We start from the raw sequence: 10,119 nt of genomic DNA on the forward strand, positions 1-10,119 counted from the left end.
CAAGGAATCAAAATCAATAGTACCCCATAATTACTAAGGTTGAATGTCTTTAATCAGCAGAGTTAGTGCTGCTTTATCTTTTATTTGTTACACAAATTTGTTATGTCTATATCCACGTTTCATTGAGGCTGTCCCTGACTTGTGAAAGATGCTAGTTACAATAATCAGCTGGAGCTGACTTGAGTGTGGAGGACTTTTCCCTGAATGTGTCCAGGAAGTGCTTTTGAAATATTGAAATTAAGATGCTGAAATTTTCTCTTCACCATCTACTTGCAGAAATTAAAATGTCATGGTGTTCCTGTTAATCCACCTAACATGATTTTTGTTTGCAGTTTAAAATGCTCCTGCCCTCCAGCTCATTACTTACCTGCTGAAATATTTGCCCCATAAGAGAGTTGCAAAATCTGTTTGCCTGGGCTTTAGTTCACAGACAGGTAGCTGAGCTCATGTCCACTTTTCTTGGCAGTGTAAGATGTGAGAAAATTATCTGGACATGCTTGGGCTCTGGATGACCCCTCACCACTGGCAGCAAGGTGTGGTGGAGAGATACAAATGATGTTTCTTAAGCTAAAGGAACAGTGTTTGTCAAAGCTTGTCCCTGAGAACTCGTTAATTGGGTGAGAGACTTTCCTCTGGAGAAGAGGCTTTAGACAGCCCAAGAACATGGGCATACCTTGGTTGTGTACACAGAGTATGACATGGCTCACTTGCTAGCTGGAAGCTTAGCGCCCATGATTAGGCATGTGCACAAACCTTTAAATTTATTTACTTCATAACTAGAGAAAGCTAAACTTGAACTTTAGTGAACAAAGACGTGAACAAAGACATGAACAAGTCAGAACTATCATGCTTTGCAAGTTAAAAACGGTCAGTTATTACAGCTGGCTGATTAGACTCAAACTGTCAGGGCATTGTTTAAGCAAAATACAGTATGTTGCTGATATAAAGGTTTTGTTTGCACTAACATTTTAAGTTCTCATCAGAGACAGCACTGAAGAAATAACTTGCTCATTGATCTGGCTTGCCAGCTTTTGGCAAATAAGATGTTAAAATATCATGGCATAGTGTACCAGCATAACTTTAGGACTTTGAAGTTTAAAGAAGATGCAGAGGAAGTATTGGTTCTGAATGACATCTGGTAATAAGTTCTTCTGCTGTAGTTTTCATAGCAAGATTGTGTAACAGGGATGTAAAACAACTACTATATCTGAATTTCCTCTTATCCACACTGACCAAGTGTTTCACCCATGTACCAGTCTTGGGAAGCAGTGCACTGCAGTGCTGCTGCACTATGTAACTGGAGCTTTCTACTGCTTTCGTATCGTAACAGAGCTGCTGAGTCTTTTCTGATACCTTTTGTGTCAAAAATAAAACAGTGTCAGGAATCTAAGCCATAAATATAGGGTAAGTCTTTTCATGTAAACGTCTTCTATATTAATTCCCTTTCTTCCGTAACACTTATGTTAATATATGAATAACAAGACTCAGAAGCAGATGGATTCAAACCCAAAACCCTCGTTTGGCAATGATACTAGTACCAGAGGCTTTGTGTTCCTCCTCGGTGCAATGTCTTTGCTAATGTGAGTATTAAAAGCTCTATATCTCAGCCCTCTGTCACATCTGATCTGAACTGACAGCCAGCCCACAGAAATGAGTGGGCAATCTTACTCCACTCCTTTAAGCAGAGCAACGTCTGTGCTATTGATAGCTGCTAGTGCTCCTGACAATTTTTACAATGGATTCTGCAGTTTGAGTAGAAGAAGAAAAAACACAATCTGCATAAATAATTTTACAGAGACACAGTGGGCCACAGTCCCAGTGGGTTATTAACTGATGCACTATGCAGATGGAACAACACTGGTTCTCCCACACAAAAAATTTGACTCAGTAACTTTGCAAGATACTTTTCTGTTGTTAGTCTTTCCTGAAATGGAATTATTTTTGATAGGAGAGAGTAAAATGATTTATCTTGCTGTGTAAAAGAGGAAGCTTACAAGCATCGTCTTTAACTGGCTTTGTCCAGTAGCAGATTGTTATTCTCCTGTGATAATGCAATTGCTTCTTCCGTTATCACAAGAGAGCCTTTTTCTCAGACCCTGCCTTGTTCATGTCTTTCCTTGTCCGTGAACTAGTTTGTGCACCGTGTTGAAGTGCCTCTCTCTTCCTGTACATATTGATTAGTTTACAGAGAAACCATGTACAAAAAAGCAGTTTCTTTCAGTCCTCCAAGACAGGAGCAGTTACAAATTCTCACCTATTCCTCTCTAGTGTATCAATACCACAATGTAGTTTCGCAGATAGGCTGTGGTTTCTGCATCTTTAATTATCAGGTTGTGCTGGCTGCATCTCTGACTGGTTTTTTGCAAAATGACATGTCAGAGTTTAATAGCTCTCACAGCTAATGCTTCCTTTTCGTTCCTTAGCTTTGAAAGATTCTCAGTGTCCATTTAAAGTGGATTTTTGCTATATAATCCAGTTCCCAAAACATTCCCAGCCATGTTCTTTTATCCAAAAACCTGTGTAAATGATCATCTTGTTTTCAGAGAGCGTTGACCCTTTATAAAAAATAGATGTGTTTTGGTTTTCCATATCAGTGTATACATACCACAGACATCTTCGTAACTGATATCTTAAGAAAAGAATTCATCTAAAACCACAAGCACGTTGCCACTGGCCTTTCTAATGAACCTTCAAAATGCACATAAGTTGCATAAAGCTAAATAAGGATTGTGTGTTTTTAAAAGCATTGGTTAGTCATTACTTGATTTGTGCATTTTTAATCATGCAATCAGACTATTATGAATGCAGCAAAAATCACCTGAAATGTGATCCCTGTTTAGAAAAGGAAAATTTCTACTTATTATAGAAACAAAATTTATTCATATTCATCTATGCATATGCTGTATCCAATTTCAGAGGAGTAAAAATGAACCTTCCCTGATGTCTGCTTAACTAGATTTATTTTATATTGCACACAGAAATGCACAGAATATTGGCCAGAGGAACAGGTCACCTACGAAGGAATAGAAATCACAGTTAAGCAAGTCATACAGGCAGACGATTACCGTTTAAGACTCATCACCCTAAAGGTAAATCATTCCAAAGAACCATGATATAAACCACAGTTTAGCTGTCTCAACCCTTAAATGCAGGTATTCGTGGAGAGTTGTGTAGGAATGTTCTGCACAGCGTACTGCTGTACAAATACCGCTTTTCATTACTCAAGTCGTTATAGCTTTGCCTGGTTCACCAACATACGACTACAGTAAAATAAGCAGTCAGAGGTTAAGACTGGGTACGTACAACTTGAAAGCTCCTGGGCTGACTGGAGTAGCACGGGGTTTGCTCAGTGGAAGAAGCCAATACTCGTTCTGTGCCTGTGTCCTCCCTTTGCTGGTCATTTAGAGTAGCGTTACTCACGGAGAGTGTCTTACCAGCCTTTGCAAGCCATGCTACAGACAGCACTTGTGGAATAACCCACTAAGCTCTGCGATGACGTTCTGTAGAATTCAAAGACTTCTCTATTTTTTGGGCCATGGGCTTAGGCGAAGGGTTACTGATTACTAACAGAGAATTGGCGTGGCATCTTATGTATTTTGTAGTATGGGGAGACCCCTAGGAAGTATTTAGATTGTGCTTGTCTTTTTATGGTCAATATTAGGATGCTGTCAGACTGCTGGATACCCACCAGCTGTTTATACCCAAGATGGCTTGCACTACTAACAAAAAGCGACCGTGCTGAGCACTGAACAAAAGACATTTTAATTTTACTTAGCTGTTTCCAGTTTCTCTCAGCAGTAGGACTACTGGTCTGCTTAGCACTTCTCAGTGGTGTGGTAGCACCACTTCTGTTCACCATGACTGAAGCCCTTTTAATAGGTACTGTGCTAATTTATTTTTCGAACGTTTTGGCTGACTTGACTTTGAAGATGCTTTAAGTGATCGTTCCACTCCGAGACACTAAACTGTTGATGACCTTTGAAAATGCTTCCACCACAGCATTCTCCACGCTTACATTACTGTCTTTCCAGCTAACTGTATGTGTAGTTTTACCTGCCATACAACCATTCTATAATCTTGTGGAGAGAGAGCTTAAACACAGGTTTAATTTTTTTAAGTACTTAGATACTACTTAGTCTAAAGTACCAGAATCTTATTTTATAACTGTTTTTCTTGCTAGGTTCTAGAAACTCCAGCTACATATTTTAATAAGAACAGTCTATTTACATAAACTTCATACATCTTTAATCTACCAGATCTACCCCTGACCTTAGTATAACACTACAATTTCTTTCCAAGATGAAAAAACTCTACTTCTATCCAACCAGTTTCAAGTCTCACCAGCCATATGCTAATAGGCAGAAAGCCAGCATATGAATTCCCATGTCTGGGAAAGTGTGGAAAGTCTGTCACTCATGCTTTTGGCAAAAGCAGCAAGGAGAAAATCACACTCCCTGACAAGTGGGAAGTAAAGAATATTTACAAGCGTGTTGCAGGCTTGCAGAGGTCTTAAATACAACTTATTCCAAAGGGTACAGTGCAACAGCAAGAATAATACACAGATTAATTCTGTGGGAATGCTGATACCTGACAGAACCAGTCACTTTTTAGCTAGAGTGACAAAATTTTCTCAGTGAGAAACTACACTCTGCCATAAGAGTTTTTCCTAATTGATTTAAATCATGAAACACAACATTTTAATATCAGTGAATATTGCAGTTATTTTCAGCATGACGTTAATTTTAGATTTAGATTGTTGGTTTGGGGTTTTTTGTCTTCCCTTCCTCCCAAACAAAAAATCCACTTTCCCTTCTGTATTTATGAAAGAAAATTGATCCTTTCCCTGGGGCAGGATCATTCAGATCCTGCTCAGGAGAGTAATAACTAGTTCCATTTTCAGATGGGAATTGCAAGGGAGTGGCTCTTAACATCGATGTTACGGTAGCATATCCAAAAACCAATCTCACTTTAACAGGTGTTGCACAAACCAGAGAAACAGTCCTGAAGAGCTTCTATACAACAATTCAAGCATAATAAACCCAACCCCCATCTCACGAGTACCTTTTATGCTAATACTCATTCCTGCAGAATGTTTCCTTCCAGCAGCAACCTCTCAGTGCTTTCCCAAATTCTCTTGTTCCTGCTTAGTTATTCCTTGGGTGAAGCTCTCTGTGTTAGAGGAGCTTCAGAATTTAGAGCCAGATAAGAATATATCTTTTCTGTATGTATAAATGTGGATCCCACAGAGGGGGAAAAAAAAAAACCACGAAACCGAGCAAACTGAAAGCCAGATTATTTGTCGGGGCTGGTATACCCAGTACATTCAGGCACTAACAGAAAGAAAAAAAAACAGTAGCTAGGATAGCAGAGTACAAGAAGGGCTTAAGTAAAGAAGTAGGGGTAACATACATTTTTCCCAGTCTTAGCCAAGAAGGAGTAGTGCTTTTGCCTTTACTGGACATACACGTATCCAGGGATGTAATTTCTTCCCTACTCAAGTGCTTTGCCCATTTTGATTATTTAAATTCAACTTAGTTTGTTTTTCAGTTAAACAATGTCTTTATTTTCAGTACTTAATGGAGCAGTGTCTCCATGGAGCAGTGTCTGCAGCCTTGGCTACAGTGTATGTGATTGTAGGCTTCAAACCATCAATTATACCTTGCTTCCTCCTAGATGTTCCAAAGTCTTCTCAGTCTCACGGAAGCACCAATGGAGAATATTTTGTGAAAGCAGTGTCTCTTTTCCTCCTACCTCCAAATGTCAGGAGGTGAGCTGCTGAGTTATAGAGCTGAAATAAAGATTCCATTTGTTGAGTTACCATTGCCTAGAACTAGGCTTATTCATCTTTCTCAGAGCAACCTGCCAGTGTCTCGCTACTGATTCATGATCTCAGCCTTGGCTACAGTGTATGTGATTGTAGGCTTCAAACCATCAATTATACCTTGCTTCCTCCTAGATGTTCCAAAGTCTTCTCAGTCTCACGGAAGCACCAATGGAGAATATTTTGTGAAAGTCAAAGCAGAAGTGTACAGAACCACAGAAGTCAGGGTTCTCTAAGCAGAATCGTAAAACTGGTAACAGCATAGACAAAACTGAAAACATCCAGAGTTCATCATTAGAACTTTGGCTGTTTTCTGTTTCTCTCAAATGAGTGACTTAATGTAGTGATTCATATTTTCTTCAGATGACTTTTATCTTTTGCTTTTCTCTCAGTATTATTGACAACATTTCCTGTACAGTTTTTCACAACCCACCTAAAAATGTGATGTTCATAACTTCTGTGGCTCACACATAATCACACATTCAAAACCAACTATGTTCATGTTTCAAAGCAGTGTTGATTTTATGGATTTCCTGCAGTGAGCTTAAGTACTGTTCATGACAACTAGTTACGCTTTCTTAACCAGAGTACCTTCTCACTAGGGTAAATATCCTAAGGCTAGGCTCTGTGCTGTGATAGGAAGACTCTTTTTCTAAACTGAGCTGGATGTACCCTTAAGCTTCCTATGGCTGTGCTTCAGTGAGCACTTTAAACTCAATATAAGCTGGAACAGCAACTCAGTGAAGCCCAGCCTATTCCCTTTGTCCAGTTCTCCTGTTCCTATGTTATTGCCATCTCCTGTGTGCCCGCATAAGGGTTTGTGTGACTGTGGTAAGCCAAAGGGGGAAACTGATCAACCCATCTGAAAAATAATCCAACATGAGAAAGAAAAAAGTTCGAACTAGAGCACTTCCTCAGTCTAATTCAGTGTGAAGCTGCGCATAAGCTCTGTCAACCAAAGAGCAGGATGGAAAGTGGCACAACCACAAAACACTTTTAACATCCAGCAACTGACAGTCACAGAGACTTAAGAGTTTAGATGACAGAAACTATTTCCAGATTTTTGTGCTTGGTTCTTTAGAAAGAGACAAGTTTGGGTGTTTTTTTTTTCTTTTCCCCCTCTTAAACTTAGCCAGCCATGTGTTTAAGGGAAGGTTGTGGAAGGTAGCACTTCTATTCATGGACCTTTTGAAGACATTTGCTTAGCCCTATGACAGCTGTCTTATGTAAAGGCTGAAAGGGTAAGGCCAGTTCCTGAGCTCCATGTTACTGTTTGGCACCTTTAGAGATCGGGCAGAAGGGTGTCACTTTGAACACAAAAAAAAAATCGGAAGCACACAGTACTGCTTGGCACTCAGAAAAGGTAATGGCATATTCGCTATATTCATAGCCGTGCTGAGACAGAGCGAGGTTTGGAATTTGTGTCTCAGAAAGCCCTGGACTGCAGCTAGATACAATTTCCACCTTCCGTAGTGTCTCTGAATTTCTCACCATGTCTAAGAGAAGAGTAGAATTGACAGGAAACTGATATGATTCTGTCTGTCAGAGGAGATAGGAAAAAAGCTCCCATCTCTCTCCCTCATCTATCTATCTAGCAATCAGAGGCAGAGATATGGCTCCTGGCTCTCTATCTGTCAAATACATTATGAAAGCAATTATGTCACAAGCACAGCTCTGGCTTTGCTGAATGAATCTGTCAAGAGGAAACAGACTGCCTGGAGTGTTTTGCACACAGCTCTTGGCACTAAATGAGCAGAATACTTGAGGGGGGAGGAGGAATTATTTTATTTTTTTTTTAGGCAGTTTACTGAAGTGCAGACATGATATTTGAAATCCAGATTTCTACATTGTGTGGCTTGCCATTTGGATCTCCTGTTCCATTTAGCATTGATTTACTCATCTCGTTCTTAAAGGGAAGGCCAGGTTTCAATATGGATTTACACCAATGTTTCTTTTAAAACTTTGTTGTCTTGACTGGATTGCAGAAAGGGGAAGAAGTCAGAAACCTGAAACATTACTGGTACACATCTTGGCCAGACCAGAAGACACCAGATCAGGCGCCGCCTCTGTTACAGCTAGTACTGGAAGTGGAAGAGGCCATGCAGAGTGCAGAAGAGAAGAACGCCCCAGTGATTGTTCACTGCAGGTAAATAAATGTTGTATCTGCCTTTTAAAGGCTTCTTCGCATACGGTGGCATAGTGCAGATGCTGTCACATTGGCCATCAGTCAGATATAGGAGATCTTGCCCAACCACTTCTGAAATACGCTTGGAACTTCTAAAATTTAATGTCAATAACTTTCTGTTACCAAGTGTTGAATTCAGATACAGTCTGAGCTGAATGCAGAAGCTGATGGTGGCTCAGTTGCTTGTAAGGATGGTTTGATTTCACTTGCCTTACCAGTAATAATAGGCCTTTAATAATCTTAAAAGGGCCAGGTTACCAGAGATTAACATACTCTAAGTGACATTGAGTAGGAAAACATGTGCAAGCAGAAAAAGTAGAACATTCAAGCCCTCCTGTTTTCAAACCCCAACCCTCCTTTGTGAAAGGCCCCTGGCAAAGGTGCAGACTTCTTATATGGAAGAAACGAAATCTTTGCAGTAGTTCGAAGCATGATGAGAAAATTGTAATTATCAATTACAGACTGGAAAAAATAGAAGATAGATAGTTCTTTGATAGATAGTTCTTTTCTGGCTTCAGAAAGAAATAGAATGATGTACATATGACTTGTAGACATGACAAAGTACATTCTTTTGCACTGCTAATTAGGGAGTGTGTTAAGCAACAGCTACTAACTGCTATTAAATCAGTTATACTGGATGATTTTCACCCAAGAGTGTTTAAAAAATTGAGCCAGAGGCTCTAAAACGTTGAAGTTTAGTATAGCTGAATCCTAGATCTTGGAAAATTGGAGAACTTTCAAAGGTCTAAAAGCAACTCCTGTTTTGCTAGCTAGAAAACTACAAGTCAATTCACGAAACAGTTTTTTCAGGTAAATAGCGGAGTCTGGTAAGTGATGCAGTAATCTTGCCAGTGTAATCTTCCATTATTTCAATAAGATATAATTTGCTGATTTGATCTTTGGGATTTTTGTAAGACATTTTGCTTAGTTTTGTGTAACATTTTCTAGGAAATGGCAGATGGTTGCTGTCCAAAATCCACAGTAAAGGGGGTGTTACTGTACAATGAGAATGACTTAGCATGAATGGTTGGTAGCCTGGTGTCATCAAAGATCCACCTATAAGCTAATATGGAGTAATCACTAGTCAAATGTTCGTATGATGCCACATGTCCAGTTTTTCTGCCTGTGTTTTAAAACAGATTTTGACAAATTTGGGAGAGTTCAGAGAAAAATAAGAAATGGTTTGTAAGAAGGTCCCCTTTGCCCTTGGAAATCTGTGAATCTCTAAGAGCAACTTGAAGTATTATGGTATTTGCTGCAGGTAAAGATTCTGGTCACCATGTCACTCTTGCTTTGCGTACTTGTTTTGTCCTCTTGTATGGTGTCATCCTCATGACACGGTAATAATTTGGTGGGAAATGGGGCATTTTTATTTGAATTTACTACTAAGAGACATGGTGATAGGATTATAAAGTATTTTGTGTGGTAACTGTGGAGCAGGGCCCTTTCAGGCTATTCTCAGTTGCAGTCACTATATCTAAGAAGGAATTTAATACACTGCATTTATTTGAGAGTGGTATACGCAGCAAGCTGTTAGCAGAGGCCTGTGTTATACTGAGTACTGTAGCTCCTTTGACCTTTGTAGGAGATTTTCAGTAGAGCTCACATCCTGTGGTTTTAGTCTTCAGTCATGTAAAATAAGGCACCTTTGAGAAAAAAAATAGGTACAAACTTAATCATGAAGCTATCCTTAAAAGCAGTTTCGTGTTAAAGGCAGGCAGGTGGTCCTGTTAGGGTCCTATGGATAATGCACCGCTTTTGGGCTGTCTTGGAGGAATTATGACTTTGTATCAGCTACTGAGAGACCTGCAGCTTGTCATGGGACAAGCTGTCTCAGTGCTTTTTGCTTTATCTAAAACTGAGTGCTATTCCCTCCCTTCACAAAACACACTGAACTCTGTGGGCAGGAAACAGTATGCAGGAGCTGTCTCCTGTGGCCTGTTTGGTCATGGCATCAGTTGGAAGGTTTTGTAAACCACTGATGTACAACCATGCACAGCAGAGTCCTCTGAAACCCTGTAACATTTGAAGTCTTGACAAACAAACTAGAGTGAAGAAAAGGGATATCAGGACATAAGGTACAGAGAGCTTTAGGGACAAAAATCTTAAGTCG

General features: G+C 39.7%; 1 protein-coding gene across 1 annotated transcript in view; it reads left to right on the forward strand.

Annotated features, from left to right (window-relative positions):
- PTPN5 (protein tyrosine phosphatase, non-receptor type 5 (striatum-enriched)) overlaps positions 1–10,119 on the forward strand; it is a 67,432-nt gene that overhangs the window by 51,946 nt on the left and 5,367 nt on the right. The window contains exons 10-11 of the mRNA XM_009865858.1: positions 2,979–3,089; positions 7,807–7,967. Of these exons, the coding sequence (XP_009864160.1) occupies positions 2,979–3,089; positions 7,807–7,967 (272 nt within the window). The remainder of the gene's footprint in view (positions 1–2,978; positions 3,090–7,806; positions 7,968–10,119) is intronic.

This window comes from Apaloderma vittatum, unplaced genomic scaffold, assembly GCF_000703405.1.
Source record: "Apaloderma vittatum isolate BGI_N311 unplaced genomic scaffold, ASM70340v1 scaffold16043, whole genome shotgun sequence".
Lineage (NCBI taxonomy): Eukaryota > Metazoa > Chordata > Aves > Trogoniformes > Trogonidae > Apaloderma > Apaloderma vittatum.